Source organism: Vombatus ursinus, unplaced genomic scaffold (genome assembly GCF_900497805.2).
Source record: "Vombatus ursinus unplaced genomic scaffold, bare-nosed wombat genome assembly UNPS02014773.1, whole genome shotgun sequence".
Taxonomy (NCBI): Eukaryota; Metazoa; Chordata; class Mammalia; order Diprotodontia; family Vombatidae; genus Vombatus; species Vombatus ursinus.
In genome coordinates, this window is record NW_020954551.1 from 3219299 (window position 1) to 3238644 (window position 19346).

The 19346-nt window shown below is 43.8% G+C and overlaps 1 protein-coding gene across 4 annotated transcripts in view; it reads left to right on the plus strand.

The window, feature by feature from the left end:
* Positions 1 to 19346, plus strand: part of FLNB (filamin B) — a 155292-nt gene that overhangs the window by 51006 nt on the left and 84940 nt on the right. For all 4 annotated transcript variants that reach the window (XM_027863927.1, XM_027863928.1, XM_027863929.1 and 1 more), the window contains exons 2-7: positions 4628 to 4876; positions 7394 to 7491; positions 9626 to 9773; positions 13235 to 13353; positions 14227 to 14304; positions 17065 to 17227. In XM_027863927.1, coding sequence (XP_027719728.1) covers positions 4628 to 4876; positions 7394 to 7491; positions 9626 to 9773; positions 13235 to 13353; positions 14227 to 14304; positions 17065 to 17227 — 855 coding nt within the window. The remainder of the gene's footprint in view (positions 1 to 4627; positions 4877 to 7393; positions 7492 to 9625; positions 9774 to 13234; positions 13354 to 14226; positions 14305 to 17064; positions 17228 to 19346) is intronic.

Below are 19346 nucleotides of genomic sequence, written 5' to 3' on the forward strand. Positions count from 1 at the left end.
ATAGACATACACACATTCTTGTCTTTAGATATGCCGGGATTATGTTATTTGAAAAGACATTTCTTGGAATAGCTAGTTTTTCCTTTTTGTAATCCCATTTTGCCGAGTCTTGGAGTAAGGACATAGAAATTGACTTATTTCTATTTGGACCTGCCATGTCTGTGGAGGTGAATCTCTTCACTGATGGCTTCTCATCCTGGGTAATTCCTGTCTCAGGCTTCCCATGAATCTTCCACAGGGGATCCACCCAACACACGGGGAGAGTGCTCCCTCTGGTTCTCTTACTACTTAAGACCACTTGCATAGCATTCAGACTGTCTGTCCTTTGAGTCTCTTCACTACATGGCCCGATCACCTCCTTTTCTAGTCCTGCATGTCTTCAGTGATCCTTCCCTTCTTAGGAATGTATGTTCTCCAAGTAGCTTTCCATTGAACTTTGAGTTACTTGTCATAGGGATTCTTCCAAGATGGCAGTGTTCCATGATTTACCAGCCAGTTGCTTTGCTAAGGAGGGGGGCATGACATGGTGGGAAGAGTGTTGGGCTTGGAATCAGAAAGACCTGGGTTTGAGGCTCACCTTGAACGCTTATTAGCTTTGTGACCATGTACAAATTCATAAACCCATACACAAGTGCGTTTCTTCATCTGTCACATAGGGAATCATAATGCCCACAGTATAACAAGGTCTACTTTGCAGGATTATCTTGATGTTCAAGTGAGATCAAGTCTATAAAGTCAAACTTGGAACGCTATTGCTCTTATTAACCTACTGGTGTTAGTGAGATGAGTAGTTGGGGATCATTGGAGATGTCAGGCAGCAGCACTTTGGACCCACTTGGTAATCCAGCTTGATAAGGAGAACTGGGGCGGACTATGGGGAAAACCATGAGGGAGTCCTTTATAAGATGTCTAGTTATCCCCTCCTAGGGATGGTTGGGAGGACAAAATTATATATTGTAATCAAAACTCTACAAATCCCTGTGTAAACGTCAATGACTTTCCAGTGCTCAGTTAAATTTCGTTCAGTGCTTTGGTCCTGGGTGGGGGCTGCATCAACTGACAAAATCTCTCACAGCCTCCTTTCTCTCTCATGTCTGTCCCCGAGCTTTAGTAAACTAATCACTAAGTCCACTCGAGTCTATAAAATCTTATTACTGTAATTAGCCAACCTTGACAGGAGCATAATGAAACGCTTCATTTTTAAGATGAGGGAGGTTCTCATTGTAGGAGTGTCCTTATGGGGTATGGGAGGTCAGGTTGGTACCTGAAATGTGGCTTAGATTTAGAAGGAGAGAACCTTCCTTGGAACCCTGCTTTTTCTGTGTGTGAACCTAGGCCAGTCTCCAGTTTCTAATCTGGAAAATGAGGGGCCTCTGAGGTGGCTTTCAGGTCTAAGTCAGGGATGCTTTCTGAGCCTATGAGCTGTGAGCTAAGGAGCCCCCAGGAATGTGGAAAGAGACCTCCTGAAAGGTCCCAGTTACTGCTGGAATGAAAGAACTATTCATTAGTGCAGCACTGCGGGGAGAGAGTGTCGTTTCTTTTAAGGAAACTCTTGTGGTTAATTTCCAAGTTTGGACTCCCACCTTGAAACAGAAATACTGCATATCATGTATTTCAGGATGCAGTGGTATGAACCTCTGTGTGTGTGTGTGTGTGTGTGTGCGCGCGCATTCAAAGATTTATCACCAACGTATCACCAACATTTTATCACCGATACTTGCACAACTTTTTTTAGAGCAATCTTTGTCGACTAGCAGGTATAGTGTCTTACAAGTTTTATAATTTGATTTTGAGAAATACTTGATTTAGGACTTAGTTTTGGAACTCTAAACTGCATGTGGATTTGACTCGCCTTTCTCCCACTGCTCCCTTCTTTTCCTTCTCCCCTCCTTACCCCATCTCAGAGTCTTAAATGTGTTCAGCCCTAAATAATTAGCATACAATCCAAGATTGGGAGCTGGAGGGGACCTCAGAGATCCCCTTGTTCAACTTCCTCTTTTTGTCAAAAAGGAAACTGAGGCAGAGAGAGGTTTAAGTGACTTGCCCAGGATCACACAATAGTAAGTGATAAGATCTGGATTTAGGCCCAGGCCTCTGCCTCCAAATCCACTGATCTTTTCACCTATCAAACTGCATAGAAACACTTAAAAAAATGAGTCCAGATTTTCTAGATTGCTTCTTCTCCTTGCCTACTACCCTTCCCCCACGTTGTTGTTGTTTCGTCGTTTCAGTCGTGTCTGACTCTTCCTAACTCCATTTGGAGTTTTCTTGGCAGAAATACAGGAGTGGTTTGCCATTTCCTTCTCCAGATCATTTTACAGATGAGGAAACTGAGGCAAACAGGGTGAAATGACTTGCCTAGTGTCACCCAGGTAGTAAGTTTCTGAGGCTGAATTGAACTCAGGTCTTCCTGACTCCTGTGCTATATTCACTGAGCCACCTAGCTATCCACCCTTCCACCATCCCACATGGAAAAAAAATTCAGGAATCTAATTTCTTTACTCAAACATTTTTGGAAAAGCCAAAGGGGAGTGGAAAATAATCTAACCTGGAATTTCTAACTCTTTGACACAGAGTAACTCCCAAGTAATCAACAACCCATTTAAAAAAGTTTCTAATTTGAAAAAATTCAGTATAGTTCCCCGGGAAATTGGGGAAGAGGAAGTATCACATCCTGTGGGATTAATTTATCAGGCTTGAGTAGGGTGGGGTGGGCAGAGTGGACTCCCTGCTGAGGGGACCAGTATTTACACAGTCATTCCCCTCCCCCTTGCACCCCTGGATGACGTGGAATGTATACAATGACAGCCTGGTGGGAAGTGCTTTGTAGGCCTTCAATAAAGTACCAGGGCAACATCAGCTGTGATTATTGTTATTGGAACTGAAGCGTATGCAAGGTGTTTATCATCACCATATTGCAGTATCACCCACACATACAGAAGGTATCACACCTGGGAATTTAAAGGTGGAAACTGTGCTTTTCCCTTCCTCTCTCCTCCCTGCCCACCCCCCACCCCCCCCAAAAAAGAAGAAGTTCATAGGGAGAAGCTTTGTAGCTAATTGTGCTCTTTGGAAACTACTAAATTTTCAAAAATCTTTTGTATTGTCAGCTAATTGGTTAGAATGCTAAAAAATAAAATTGGCAACCTCTAGTATGAGGGCAGGGGCCGTGTTTTTGCTGTAGTTTTTGCCCAGGGCTTAGCAGTGCCTAGCACATATTGCTTCATAAATGCTTTTTGATTGATGGATTTTTCCACACTGTCCACGTGGGGCTGTATTCCAGATAAATAATCCTTCTCGTATGCAGCTCTGTAGGAGCAGGTAGAGGCCGTTGGGTGCCACCCTGGAATGACTAAGGCATTTTGGAATGGGCCTAGTGACTGGTGGCCCTATACATGGGGCACTTGAAGCAGAAATGCCAGCTCCAGCTGCGTGTGTGTGGTCTATTCTTTGAACACAGCTGATTGCCAGAGTTCTTATTCTTGTTCAAATGAGGGTTTGAGCTGGACTATACAGTTAGGCCCCCAGGGAGCAGGGAACAAAGGTCTTGTGTGAATCTCTGGATGGTCGGATCTTTACTGCTGGAAGGGACCTCAGGGTCTAGGTTCTCTGTCCAGTTCCATGATTTTACAGGCAAGAGAAGTGAATTTCCCAAGCTCGTTTGGAGTTAATAGCACAATTAGAATTGGAATCCAAGTCTCAGTTCATTATCTGCTTTCTCTTCATTGATATTTTGGCTCAGAATGCAGTTTTTCAGTTTCTCAAACATTGCACTCCTCCAAAACATGACGCCGTGTTTGATGCCAGAAATACTAAGACGTAAATGAAAACCCACCCTCTGGGGCTTTCCGTGTTAGAAATTATCTGAGACTTTCTGGGTAAAATCGTAGGAACAGAGATTCAGAGCTGGAAGGGACCTAGGAATTCAGTTAGTCCAACTCTCATTTTAAATGAAGAGATCAAGGCCTAGGGACTTGTCCAGGGTCCCACAGATTGTTAAGCCATAGAGGAGAAATCTAACCCTGGGTCCTCTGGCTTCAAATCTAGCTTTCTTTCCACTGCTTTGGAAATGTTACAATATGCTTTAATCCTAATTGAAATGATGCGCAGTCATCTGGTAAGATGTCTTTGTCTGCTCTTCTCGGGTCTTAGATTTTATCTAAGTCCGCTTTGGACTAGTGGAGACAAGGATATTCCAGCGCTTAGCACAGTGTTGGTGCTTAACTAATATTGATTGATTGATTCCTTTTGTCTTTGATGCTGATTGATGTGAGGATATTGTTTATTCCTAAGGATTATTTCATTAAGCCATAGCTTTGTTGAATATGGTAGATTCTGGCCAAATGGGCTGGTTGGAATTCTAAAGGATTTGTGTTGAAGAATGAATGACCTTAGGCCTCTCTAGTTCTTTGGATTATTTTGGAGACAAAGATGTTACTTTTGTCTGATACTGACTGGTCCGGGATATTGTATGTTCCTAAGGAATAGTTCATACAGCAATAGCTTTATGCAATATGGCGGATTCCAGTAGATTCAGCCCAATTGGATCAGTTGGAATCATTAAGGATCTGTGTTGAAGAATGAATGAACTTAGGCATCCCTTGTTCCTTCTTTCTGCCTTTTACAGATAGCAAAGCTATCGTTGATGGAAACTTGAAGCTCATTCTGGGTCTGGTATGGACCCTCATTCTTCACTACTCAATTTCTATGCCTGTATGGGAAGATGAAGGAGATGATGATGCCAAGAAACAAACTCCAAAGCAGAGGCTGCTGGGCTGGATTCAGAACAAAATCCCTTATTTGCCCATCACCAACTTTAACCAGAACTGGCAGGATGGCAAAGCACTGGGAGCCCTCGTGGACAGCTGCGCCCCAGGTAAGCGCTTGTCTGGATCACCTGGATTATTGATCTCCAGGCTTCATGGTAGCTGGGGAAGGACTCCTTGGTTTAATTTCCTGTCTGAGGAGTTGAGACCTGAAAGGGAAAGTACCTGTCTTAGCAGTGAAACAACTGACCCATCAAAGTGTTGACCTCACCTTGACTGGTGCCAAAGGCCTTGAGTCATGGAGACAAGTCTCAGGTCTAATGCACGTCTCTGCCTCCACCACCCAGGCCTGGCTGCAGTCAAGTCAACCCCCCCCCAGTTTGAGCCAACTTTATATTCATTTCAATAAAAGGCCACCTTAGTTAGTGTCTATGCATGATTGAATGGACTGTGCCTGATTGTCTTAATTTAGGCTGACTAATGTAATCTTACTCACTGTCTCCCCTAAATACACTGACTATCATTGGTTTGCCAAGTTGTTCAGCGGGCTGGTCTCTGCACTGAGGTTTGGAATTCTAGGTGGGGTTGAGGGAAGTGGATTTGGGGGCTGGGTGTGGTTCTTTGACTTGTTAACCTTGGAAATAATACTTGTCAGCCTGAGGATTCTGATCCACAGGGAAGGAAAGTCAGTAGAACTACAAGGGAAAAAATTGGGATTTTTTTTCCTGGCCTTTGTTTTGAGATGAATGAGATGAAGCAGTATCTTCCCTGGTATATAGCCAGTAGAGAAACAAAAATATCCTTTCCTGGCAATGAACTCTGACCTTGGTGAAGTATTCTTCAAGTCAAGTCAAGTCAGGCATTTATTAAGTGCTTACTAAGTTCCAGGAACTGCACCAAGTGCTGGCAATACAAATAAAACCAGAAAGATGATCCCTGGCTTCACGGTGCTTCCGTTCTAATAGGAGAAGACAATACATGAAAAGGAGATTTGGGGTAGGGGGAGATAGGAGAAAGTACTACCTGGGTGCGGTAGAGAAAATGTCCAGTCATGATTAGAACCAGAAGAAGTGTCTGTAGACATGGCGGCCCGAGCGTCGGACTTAAAATGGAGGTTTGGAGGAGCCAGTCAATCAGAGGAAGTGTCTGTGCTTGAGTGCTCTGGGAGGATCTTTAGGGGAAGAGAGAAATTGGGAGGCCTTCCTGGAGTCTAGGAGCTTAGGAATAGGAGGAGGAGGAGATGTCTCAGACAAATGTGTGGCAAGATTATATGTTCAGGGGAGTGATGTAGATGATAAGTGCAATAGGAACCCAAGAAAGATGAGAATAATCTGGGCTGGAATCTCTGGAGAAAGCTTCTTAGAGCAGGTGGGATTTAAGCCAGGCCCTGAAGGACGGGCAGTACAATTTGAGTCTGTGTCTTTTTTTGTACATCACCTTGATGTCCAAAAATATCCCTCCCCTCCTCTACTCATAGAGCCATCCCTTGTCACAAAGAATAAAAAGAATGAAAAAAGACAGCTATGCAAAACTGCTCAACACATCCACTGAGTCTGACTGTATATGTAGTATTCCACACCCATAGTCCCCCGCCTCTGCCAGAGAAAGAGAGAGAGAGAGAGGGGGAGAGAGAGAGAGAGAAGCATATTTTTTCAGTTTTTCTTTGGACTAGGAGTTGCTAGCAGACATATTTTTAAAGAAAATGACAGACAAAATAATTTGGAATTTATGACTTTATGTAGCCTGTAATTAAAAATTGCTTATTTCAGTGTTTTGTTGATGGTTACTAAGTTTAGAATTAAATAATTACACAATAAAAGGCCTGCTGGACTTCTGATTCTCCTGGCTGAAGAAACAGCGTGGTGGAACAGCATGGGTGAAGGAGAATAGGTCAGAATGAGCTTGGTGTGTGTGGCGAGGAGGTCGACCAGACCAGGGAAGAGGGTGAAGGTTGAGAAAACTGCCGGAGGTGAGGTTGGGTGGCTGCAGTGGGGTCATGTTCTGGAAGCCTCCACGTCTGAACTAGGTGACTCTTGGGAACCACTTGGAAAGTAGGAGGGCTCCCCGAGTCGTGGTGACTCATTTCATTGGCAGTTACTGAAGTGGGACAAGGCAGGAGAGGGAGGACCAGTGCATTGCTTCTTGAGAAAGAGGCTCTCAGTGGATATTAGGAAAATTGTGGGATTTTAAGATAAGGTGACCTGACATAAATCCCTTCTGAGTCTGTGTTTGTATCTTCTACTCATGTTTAAGAAGAAAATCTAACAACAAAACTCCCAGATTGAGAGGGTGAATTTCTTTCCGTTTCAGCCTTAATTGTATTACAATAAAGGAAGAGTGAGCACAAAGTAGAGTGAGCACATATAGATAAAACAGGCTCATGGCCTAGTGTTTAATGGATGACCACGGCTGGACCTTTGTCTCATCTTTTGTAAATTGTGGGAAGGTGGAGCGTGGATCTCCCTTCTCTAAGTTCCCTGCTCTTGATGCAGTTTATGTAACTCCCTCCGGCTTTTGAAGAAAGCACGGGAAGGATTGACTGGCAGCTTTGCTCAGATTCATTTATACTAGCAAGTGGATGACTTACCTTTGGGTAGTGGCTCACTAAAAGTTCCTCTGTGTCGCAGGTCTTTGCCCTGACTGGGAATCTTGGGATCCTGCGAAGCCCGTGGACAATGCCCGGGAAGCCATGCAGCAGGCCGATGACTGGTTGGGAGTCCCACAGGTAAGAGCCCTGCCTCCTCAATACTTTGGTTGTCTGAGTAGTTTTCTATCGTCAAGTCGATCAGTAAGCATTGATTAAGCCCCTGCTGTCCCAGGCGCTGTGTTAGGCACTGGGTGTACAAAGAAAAGATGACAGCCCTTACCCTCAAGGAGATGACGCTTTTGGGAAAGGCACACAGATCTTCCCCCCAAGTAGCTAAACGTGTGTGTTTTCCTGTCTCAGGAGACAGTGTGGGTTCTTCCAAGCAGAGTTGGTTGGCTTACTATTTTTAATATTGGTGAGACTTGGCAGACTATTAAGGGATGTGCCTTTAGTGCCTGGAATGATTGTAGGATGAACCAATGTTGGCAAAAAGCCTGACATGGGGTAGACATTGACCTGGCTCTGCAGGAGATGTCATGTGAATGTCAAAGGAGGTATTTGTAAAGCACTTAGCACAGTGCCTGGCACATAGTAGGCACTTAATAAATGCTTGGCCCCTTCCTTTCGTACTAAGCCATGCCTTTAGTTTGTTCCGTAGCTTTGAGGGAATTTGGCTTTTGCCAATCTCATGGAGAAAGGATTAAAGCTAACTCTGGCTGTATCTCCAATTCCAGCTTAGATGAATGAATAAAAAGGTATTTATTAAAAGCTGAGTATGTGCCAGGCAGGGGGATAAGGGTTAGGGATATCAGTACCAAAGAAAGAGAGCCCTGTCCTCATGGAGTTTACATTCCTAAATAAGGGGAAATAGCATCTGTTAGGGAATGGCGGCCGGGGTGGGATGATTTGATTGAGGTAGGGTTGATTGGTTCATAGGCCACAAAGCTGCCCTGGAGTCAGGAAGACCTGAATTCAAATCCAGCCTCTGGCACTTGATACCTATGTGACTTGGGGCAAGTTCAAGAGGACATCTCTCAGTTTGCTCATCTGTAAAATGGTGATAATAGTAGCATTTACCTCTCCTGGGTGTTGTGAGGACTGAAGGACATACCATAAAGTAAAGTGCTTGCAAGCCTAACGCAGGGCTTCTTACCCACTTTGGTGTCCTGGAACCCTTTGGCCTTCTGGCAAAGCCTGTGGGCACCTTCTCAGAATAACGTTTTTAAATACATAAAATAAATTATCTTGAATTACAAAGGAAGGGGCAGTGAGGTGGTGCGGTATATAAAGTACTGGACCTGGAGACTGAAAGATTCATCTTTCTGAGTTCAGATCTGGCCTCATGTGCTTGCTAACTGTGTCATCCTGGGCAAGTCACTTAACCTCGTGTGCCTCAGTTTCCTCATCTGTCAAATGAGCCAGAGAAGGAAACAAACCACTTCAGTATCTCTGCCAAGAAAACCCCAAATGAGGTCACGAAGAGTTGGACAAGGCGGAAAAATACTGAACAACAGCACAAAAGAAACTGATTGCATTTAAGTACAGTTAACAAAATAGGTTTTTGTAAAGTTCAGAGACTCCAGGTTAAGAATTCCTGCCTTAAGATAAAAAGGGTCTAAAGATGATGGTGGTAGTAAGAACTGAAGGGAAGGGATAGACTGAAGAGATATCTCAGGGGAAAAATTAACACATCTTGTTAAGAGTGCTGTGAATTCCTACTTCTGAATGTTCATTAATAATAAATATGATAACATAAACTAAAATAATTACTGCCTTAAAGCGCTATTTGACTTAAACACAAACTCAAATGCTGGCTGCTATTATTATTATTACTATTATTGATCTGATTTTTGTTCCCCGATCTAGCAGTGGACTCTGGGACTGTGGGTGGACTGTGGGTAAATGCCTCGAGTGTAGCAGCCTGGGCAGTGGGTCTGAGTTGGACCTATTGTGAGGAAGCTGGCCACCCTTGAGGGATGGCATGTAAACAGCTGGAGAGCAGGAGATGGTAAACAGAGAAAGAAGCCTGGGTCGTTTCTGGCTTTGTTTTCTAACATAGCCTGATTGGGCTATCCCTTCAGCAGCCTGGAGCCCAATTTGGGGAAAAGGAGTCTTGGGTTTCGTTGGATAATTTACCCTGAGGTTGTTGAGAACTGATCATCTCTATGTTCTACCCAGGGTCTTTTTAAAGGGGGTTTTCACAATTTCTTTGCTCATTGTCAGAGTGAAAGATGGTGTATAGCTGAGGACTGATCACTATTTTCTCTTTAAGGTTATCACTCCTGAAGAAATCATCCATCCCAATGTGGACGAACATTCCGTCATGACTTACCTGTCCCAGTTCCCCAAAGCCAAACTCAAGCCGGGAGCCCCTCTCAAACCCAAACTCAATCCGAAGAAGGCCCGGGCCTATGGCCGAGGTGAGGAGGGCCCTGGGAGGCCGGGCTCCACCTGTTACTGTTTCTAACTGAAAGGTCCATCTTTTCAGGGGAATCTCCAGGTGTGAGCTGTGGGTGGAATGTGGTTGCCTGAGCCTTCCCGCTGCCTGTTAACTGCTAGCTTACATCGTGTTTGCAGCTGCCCCTTCCAGATGTAAATGGAGCCCTTGTTAGCCTCTACCAGACCAACACTTTGCTGAAACCTCCTGGATATGATCTCCATTATGTTTGCTTTAAAAAAAAATATCGGGTAGATATCATTTTGAAGAGATCAAATCCCAGAGCACAATCTGATTTGTAACTTCTTTTTAACAATGGTCTAAAATAGGGGTAACTTTTAAAATTTTTTTTAATGAACAAAATTCTTTCCCTCAGATGGTGAAAAAAAAGAAAAATAAAACTCTTGTGACAAATATGTATAGTCAAGCAAAACAGATTCCTGCATTGGCATAAAAAACAGTGTCTCCTTCTGCCCCCTGCGTCCTTCCTCCCTCTCTCAGGAGGTGGGAGCACAATACGTCATCTGTCATCTGGAGTCGAGGTTGGGTCTTGTTTTGATCAGAGTTCATAAGCCTGTCCAAGCTCTTTGTCTTTGGGTTTCTCCTGGTTCTGCTCACTTCACTCTGTATCAGTTCATATGAGGCTTCCCAGGTTTCTAGGAAGTTCGCACCCCTCGGTGATTACTTTTTTAGGATGTAAGAAGTGTGGACTATGGAGGGCCTGATTCCTGGAGTCACAGCACTTGGATTCAAATCCTGGCTCCGCAGCTGCTACCTGTGTGACCCTGGCTAAGTCTCTTCACCTGTTTGGGCCTCGGTCTGTTTGTCTTTAAAATTTAAGGTTTGGACCAAATCACCTCCAAAGCCCCTTCCAGCTTTAAACTTGTGTTTCTGTGATAGCAGACAGTGAGCGGTGGAGGTTGTCCAAAGCCAAACTCATTCTGTTTAGGCAGCTGTGGTTTAGTGGTTTAGCACAGAGCACTGGGCCTGGTCAGGAAGATCTGTGTTCAAATCTAATCTCAGACACTCACTAGCTGTGTGACCTGGGACAGGTCACTAACCTCTGTCTGCCTCAGTTTCCTCAGCTGTAAAGTGGGGATAATAATAACACCTGCTTTCCAGGGTTGTTGTGAGGCTCACAGAGCTAAGGTGTTAACGTTAAATGTGTTAATTGCTTTGCAAACCTGGTTCTGATTCTCCACAACCCGATTTGGGGTTTTCTTGGCAAAGATACTGGAGTGGTTTGCCATTTCCTTTTCCTGTTCATTTTACCAATGAGGAAACTGAGGCAAGCAGGGTTAAGTGACTTGCCCAGCTACTAAGTATTTGAGGCTGGATTTGAACTCGGGAAGATGAGTCTTCAGAACCAGTGCTCTGTCCACTGTGCCATCTAGCTACCCTTTGCAAATCTTAAAATGCAATAATAAGGGCTTAGTTATTACTGTTACTTATTATTATTGTTTTATTATGGGAGAATTTTCCTGCCTTGAATGAGTTTAGTCTTTAAAGTGCCAGCATTAGTAATTAACATACTATCCCTATAAACTCACATTTTTAAAGCACTTTAAGGTTTGCAAAGGACTTATAACAGTTTTCTGAGATAGAGTGTGACAAGGATTATTATCCCCATTATACCGATAAGGAAATTGAGGCTCTCAGAGGTTTAGCAACCTACCCAGTGTCAAAGGTGGGATTGGAGCCCAGGTCCCCCCACCTCAGAGTCCAGCGCTCTGTCCCCTAGGCCACACTGCCTTTGAAAATTAAAAAGAGGCGGGCTCTCTGAATAAATGGCCGCTGACATTTATCGAGTGCTTTTTATAGACTCTCTCACTTGAGACTCACAGAAAACCTGTGAGGTTGGTGCTGTTATCGTCAGTGTTTTGTTAATGAGGAGACTGAAGCTCGGTTTAAATGACTTAACCAGAATCCTCCCCAGTTGGCAAGCCACACAGAGGCCAGATTTGAACCCAAAGCCTGACTCCAAATCTAGCTCGTTACCCCTGGGCCACACGGCCTCCTTAGAGCTAAGCCAGTGATCTCTTTCAAAAAAAAAAAAAAAATTTTTTTTTTGATCTCTGCTTTCTCTAAGACAAAATCAGGCTGAGGCCAGGCTTCAGGCATTACGTCTTTCGTGGTTGAGCTTCCTTGTAACAGGTTACAAACAGCCCAGTCGTTTTGGAGACTGACCTGATGAGACGGATTAAATCTCGTCATGGTTTGTTTGTAATGAGCTTATCGCCAGCTTTCATATTTCCTCACCCAACATGAGTCAGTTTCCTCACTGTGTAGTTCAGGAATTCAGTGGCTCATACCCTCTTCCTTCATCTGCTGCTTTGTCCGGGTTTGACTCAGCACGGATGGCTTTGTGTTGAGGAGCAGAAGCTGGGCCTCCATGGAAAGTCTGACTTTTGAGACATCACACCTGTCCCCTTGTGTGTCAGAGGGAATGAAGCAGCCAGTGTTCTTGGAAAGTGAGGCTGAGTCTCCTCGTGTTAATGTGCCATTCATTTGGGAGAAATGAAAGAAAATTTCCATTGTCTTTGCTGCAAGTGCGGTTTTCCTTCTAGAAGAGAAGTGCCCCTTCTTAGCCTTTCTTGTGTTGCCAGGACCTTTTTTTTTTTTTTTGGATAGTTTGGCTAAAGTGAATGAGGCATGAGAGCGATGGGGTAAGATGGACCTATATTGCTACAGATGTCTCTTTAATTATGCAGATGACTGGGAGCATGCTATGCCATTGGGATCACAGATCCATTCATCTATTTTATTTGAGGAAAAATCTTGACTGTGTAGAAGACCTCCCTCTCTGGTCCTTTCTTTGTGGCATGGTAGCTTTTGTTCACAGAAATGAACCCATCAGGGGATTGTGTTTGAGATTTGTGATTGTGACCGCTATCTCTGAATCAAAAACTCACGTTAGCTGGTTTCAGGACAAACTTTTTTCTGCTGTTGAGATCAGGTTCATGGGTTTTACCGAATGATTTCTAACAACTGTCCTGCCATGACCAAGTTCAAGTTCTTACTTGTATTGTAGACTCATCATGGCGATATATGGCTTGTGGCCTTGACTGGTAGAGGGGTTTTTTATCTTCCAGAGAAGAGTTACATTACAGCTATTTCAGCTTGTTGTATTAGTCTTTTGGGGTTGCTCCAAATCTGTGATTTCATCAGTGTTGTTTGGAAATTCCCTCTGAGAATACAAATCATCAGCTGTCCCGCCACTTAGAGAGTTGCCTGAGGCAACTCTCGCTCATGGTCACATAGCCAATACGTGTGAGAACCCAGGTCTTACTATGATGAGGCTCACCTTATGCCACCTTGGCCTTTCTATACCAGTTTTATGAAAGTGACTTTCAGTTGTCTGGACACTGCCCAAGTTAATGCTGTAACCTCATTCAGATAACCTTCCTAGTACTTTTGGTAACTCGTGTTGTAAATGCTTAACAGGAATTGAGCCCACTGGAAACATGGTGAAGCAGCCAGCCAAATTTACAGTGGACACTATTAGTGCTGGACAAGGAGATGTGATGGTTTTTGTGGAAGATCCTGAAGGAAACAAAGAGGAGGTATGTGGGCTGGAGGATGCCACTTCTTCGCTGGGTCAGTACTTGGTCATAGTGTAGAACACAAGCTGGGCTATCAGCTGTCTCTGTTAAACCCAGGTCAGCCACGGTACTACCTGCCTTCAGCCTTTGTCCCATTTTTTCCCCAAAAGCATCCATAGCCACTGGTTGATGGCAGCATTTACTGGGTAGAACTTTGGGTGGACCCTCCTAGGATGTTGAAAGACAAAAAGGATATTTGACTTTTTGTTTTGGGGAGTGATATCCTTGGCAGAAAGACAACTCTCATTCAGTCACCATCAATAAGCATTTATTATACACCCAGTATATGGCATACACTGTGTAAAGCCCTAGGGATATGAAGACAGAAATGAAACAATACCTGCCCTCATGGAACTTACTTTCTATCAAGGAAACAAAATACATACAAAATAACTAAAAGGTAATGTGGGGGAGGGGATAAAAGATGGAGGATATACCTTCATGTCAGATGCTTATTTTTAAGAAATATAAGGGATGCTTTGACTTACTGATGGCTGGACATGAATATTCTAGGATTTAAGAGTTTCTCATCCCCTAAAGACAAAAGGTGGGTGGGTGAGTGTCTCTGAAAATGAATATAAACTTTGGGCTTCCCATCCCTTCTCTAAAAGAAAATTAAAGTTTGGGGTGGTTTTTTGTTTTCGTGAATTTCTGTTGTTTGTTTAAACACTTTAGAATTCCTGTTGTTTTTAGGAATGTCTTGGAGAAGAGGGGGTTAGAGATCCCAAGTCAACGGCTTGAGTGCCTGGTCCAGCCGGATATTGACTGCTGGCTAAGACATTCCTTCAGTAGTAGAATGCAGTCTCTGATAGTTCTTGTTGCTTTTGCTTCTAGGCACGAGTGACTCCAGACAGTGATAAGAACAAGACTTATTCTGTTGAGTATCTGCCTAAAGTCACCGGACTTCACAAAGTAAGATTTGGGCTTCTGGGAAGATCTGTTGAAACTGTTAACCTCGGATGGGGTTGAAACATCTTTAACCCTCACTGGTTAGCTGAGGAATTAGTAGTTAATTGTTTTAGTTTTATTGAGCTTTAATTTGGACATCCTTTGCCATGATGAAGGACATTCATTGAGCTTGCTTTAAGCAAATCTCTAAAAGCTAAAACAAAACAAAACAAAAAACTTCTGATGTTTCCTGAACACGTAAATTACTCAACTGTGGGGATCTTTGTTAATGTGGAAGCTTAAACAATTTAGACCTTCTCAACCCTCTGCTGTAGGATCACGTTAAGCATTTCCCTAAGATGCCAACCCTTGAAAACACCATGAGGAAAAGAAGGGGCTGAGAAATCAGAACAGAGAGGAATATGACAAAGCATGCTGTCAGAGGGACCTTGCCCTGTCCAGGATCCCAGGGAGATGGTAGAAAAGCTAATACTAAGAAGAATAATAATGATGATGATAATAGCTAGCATTTATATGCATGCCAGGCATTGTACTAAGCACTTTAAAAATATCATCTCTTTTGGTCCTCACAACAACCCTGGGAGCATCAACCTTCATTTTACATTTGGGCAAACGAGGGCAGACAGGGGGGAGGTGACTTGCCCGGGGCTGCATAGCTAGTAAGTCTCTGAGACTTGATTTGAACTCGGGTTTTCCTGACTCCATGCCCAGTACTCTGTCCACTGCACTTCTAGTTGCTTCTGGTCTGGACATTCTTATTCTGACCACCGGAAACTCCATCTCTCCATGCCCTCTGGCAGCATCAGAATCCATTTGGCCATGACAGATTGGTCTGTAGGATGTGGCTATGCACTGGGAGATTTCGCTGGTAGGCAACCACCTCCAGTGGAGGCCAGTGATCTAATACAGTTTTTCTGTTAGGAGAAGGCACCTGGGAGTGCAAAGGCTTTAAATATCTCTGTCTGTCTGTCTTTCTCTCTCTCCATTATCTTCCTTGACTTCCTGTTAGAAAAGTGACCCCTGTGTCTTTGAAAATTCTTGGAGAGCTCACCCTGAGGCTACATTTTCATCATCATCATCATCACAGCTAACATTTATATAGTGCCTACTGTGTGTAGCCTACTCTAGTGCCAGGCACTGTGCTAAGCACTTTACAATTATTATCTCATTTGATCTTTACAACAACCCTAGGAGGTAGGTGCTATTTTTACCCCCATTTTATGGATGAGAAAACTGAGGCAAGCAGATATTAAGTGACTTACTCAGCATCTCATAGCTGGGAAGTGTCTGAGTTTAGATTTGAACTCAGGTCTTCCTGACTCCAGGCCTAATGCTTTCTACACTGTGCCATCAGCTGTCTCGTATGCATACCTGTAACACTAGTCTTCCTGCAAAACTGGTTCTTTGTGTCCTAGCCAATAGATTCATGCTATGTTTGCTTCCAGTTCAATTGTTTCTAGAAAGTACCAATGGCCCACACTCAGCCAACCCTGCAAGACAGTGGGAAAACTCTCCCTGCTTTGTGGCTTCATCATATATTTAAAGTTCTGTGTTGCAAAAGGATCCTTTGGCTATGGCTGCTTCGAAATATGGCAGGGCCATCTTTTTAAGGCCCTCACCTTTATGGAGGGGTGCATGTAACCATCTTTGGCCAAACTAGCTTTCATCCCCTAAATGCAAGCACGGGCTTTTGGGGAAGGACTTCAAGGTTTTCCAGCTGTTCTCCCCAGCTCCCCAGCTGAGTGTTTCTTTTTCCTTTTGTTTTCATAAGTTCACATTTTTGCTGGTTGTACAGCAGCTATTGGTGAGCACAGGGGTGGGGGTGAAGGGGAGGGAGTCCTTTTCATTCAGGGTTTCAGATATAAATACTTTAACCATTCATTTTCAGTGTCAGCATTCCTACCTCGGAATTTTATACTTGTCAAGCAAGAGACAGCCTGGCAGAGGAGGACTTGGGAGAAGCCATGATATTAAGAGTCTAGTCTTGTTTCCCAGACTAATACCCTTCTGTACCTCACTTTCCTTTCCTCTGACATGAGCAGGTTGATGCTGAAATGGATTTAGAGTTAGAGAGCAGCTGTTGCTGTTGGGAAGAACTGAATTTGGTTTTAAAACTTCCTCAGACACTCTTTAACTGGGTTAACCTTAGACAAGTCACTTAACCTATCTGTGCCTCAGTTTCCTAATATGTAAAATGGGGATAATGGTAGCACCTCCCTACCCCCAGGGTTGTTGTGAGGATCATCATGTTAAATCTCTTCTTCTTCCACTTTTTCTTCTTCTTCTCCCTCCCCCCCCCCCCAATTTCCTCATAATGAAGGAGTTTGACTTCATGGGCTTGGAGGTCTTCCTGTCTTCCTCTAACTTTATGATTCTATGGTCCAATGGTTAGGTCCCTTCCAGCACTAACATTATATACAACAGGTTTTCTTTTTTTCCACTTGTTTTATTTTTTTAAGGTTTTACTTAGTGTTTTTATTTTCTGTCACACTCAGTTTGTGACTTCTTTTCCCACCTCCTCCCACTCTGATTAAATCTTTCTTTGCATCATTGGGGGAAAAAGAAACAGTTCAGCAAAACCAACCCACCAGGTCAGATAGTGTCTGCAGCATTCTGTATCCACAGTTCCTTGTCTCTCCACCAAGAGAAGGAAAGTGTTTCTAGGATGGAGATGGGTGCCCCAGTTCATCAGAGTTTGGCTGCATTGGTGACTTTTATAATGGGGTTGGATATGCCCGAATCCCCTTTCTCTGTTCCCTGCAGGTCACAGTTCTCTTTGCTGGTCAGCACATCTCTAAGAGTCCATTTGAGGTCAACGTTGACAAGGCCCAAGGTGATGCTAGCAAAGTGACAGCAAAAGGACCAGGCTTGGAAGCCACCGGCAATATTGCTAATAAGGCAACTTACTTTGACATCTTCACAGCAGGTAGAGTGGCCTTTTCTTCCAGGACATATCGGGTCTTCCTCTAAAATTAGGACCCTGGGCATGTCCCTTCATTTCTCGGAGCCTCAGTTTCTTCTTCTGTGAAAGGAGGGGATTAGCCTTGAAGGCCCTTTTTAGCTCTAAATCTTATCCTCTCCCAAGGAGCTTAGCTTCTGTTGGAGAGAAACCACATGTCACAGTGAATGCAAGGTAATTCCAGGGGAAGAGGAGGGTAAGCACTCGTACCAACAGGCCCAGTAATGACTCCTTGTAGGAGGTGCCACTTGTGATAACTTACAATACTTAGCTTGACTTTCTGAGATTAGATAAAACTTTGGTTAGTTATTAAAAATAGCTTTTTTTTTTTCAGAACCTAAATTTAAGCCCTGCTGAATGTGACTTCTAAGCATTGTTTTGTTGGGAGGGGTTGGGATACAACCTAGGCAGGATGGCTGTTTGCACTTTGGGGGCTGAAGGCTTCACAGGCCTCAAAAAAAAGGTCCTGAGTAACTGGCCATTTCTGCATCTTTCTTGGTGGTCCTTGGAGGTGGGGTGGGCAGGCTAGACTGTGAATAGGTAGGCCTCTGGAAAGAGTTCATAAGCCGGGGGGAAGTTATTTGTTAAGGCAATAAGTAGCCTAAAGCACACTAAGCAGGTGGTCTTAGTGGAACATTTCTTCCACCAGTTTTCTGGAGGAAACCTTTTTTAGAGGGGCAGATTTAGAACCTGAGAACTTCAGTGGATTAACCTTTCCCAGCAGAGTGGAAGGGTTCCTACAGATGGACCAAAGCCATTCTTAATCTCTTTCAACTGTGTTACCTGGGGAGGGAAGGAGAGAGACAGAGACAGAGAGAGATGAGCTGATGGACCGCTGTGGACCCTTCAAAATGAAAATGAAGGAGAGGATGGCTTTGTTTCAGAGTTGTTTGGTTGGAGGGACCTATGGTACCTTGGACTTTGGAGAGCAATTTCAATGGCCTTCATCTCCCAGGACTCAATAAACCTAGGAAAACAACCAGGGATCTGAAAGTCTAGCTTGGTCTCCAGCGAGGGCTGAGCCGGGATTCCCAAGGGAAATGTCATTTTGGGCCATCTGTGCTATAAGGCTTTGACGCAACTTTGTACCTTGAAGCAATTCATTGAGTCATTTCTCTTCTGCAACGTAAGATTTTTCTCTCTCTCAGTCTGCTACCATTTTTAAGCACCTGCTCTGAGCTAGACTGTGTGCCAGGTGTTGAGGGTACAAAGAGCTAGATGCAAACAGTTCTTGCTGTCAAGGAGCTTAACTGCTATGAAGGAAGACAATGCATTTATGTGTGTGTGTGTATGCATGTATCTACATGTATGTATCTATGTGCCTAGATATTTAAGTATATAGGTGTATGTATATGTATGCCCAAAATAAATACAAGGTAGTTTTTTTTGGGGGGCAGCGAGGGTAGCGTGGGGTGATATTGGCAGCAAGAAGGACTAGGACAGACCTCACGTAGGAAGGTGTCATTGAGATGAGCCCTGAAGAAAACCAGCGATTCTAAGGAGAGATGTGAGGCAGGAAGGCCCTCCAGGCATGGGGAAAGGAGTACCAAGATTCCCATGACAGCTCCTCAAAGACCTTTCATCCCATCAAGATTAGCTCTTGTGTGTTAAGGACAGTTAATCTTATTCTTCCTATGTTCCCCTTCTCCTCCCCCAAGCTTGGACAGTGGATGTGAAGGTTTCTTGGCATTTCGATAATATTTTGTGTTTTTCAAGACCCTTTCATGTTTATTTGATTGTGAGAGAGGTAAGGCGGGTATGTTATTTTTGACAAATGAGGCACCAAGTAATCAGGCACTTTTTCTCTGGTTCCAGAGTTGAGCAAATGTCTGACTCAGCTTTTCTCGGGACCGGTTGTTCAACTTTTCAAAGATTTCCCCCAGGCATAGTTTGCTTTCTTGCTGTGAAATTTGGTAAAGCCATAGCTTGACTAATGTTACCCTTTCATGAAGTATCTTTACCAGAGGGACCTAAGCGTAAGCAATCCATCTGCAAGCAATTGTGTGACCGACTGTTCTATTGTGTGTGATACAGAATAGACTCTAGGGTCTTCTGTCTTTTGGGTTGTGAGCTTCCTGAGGAAGGT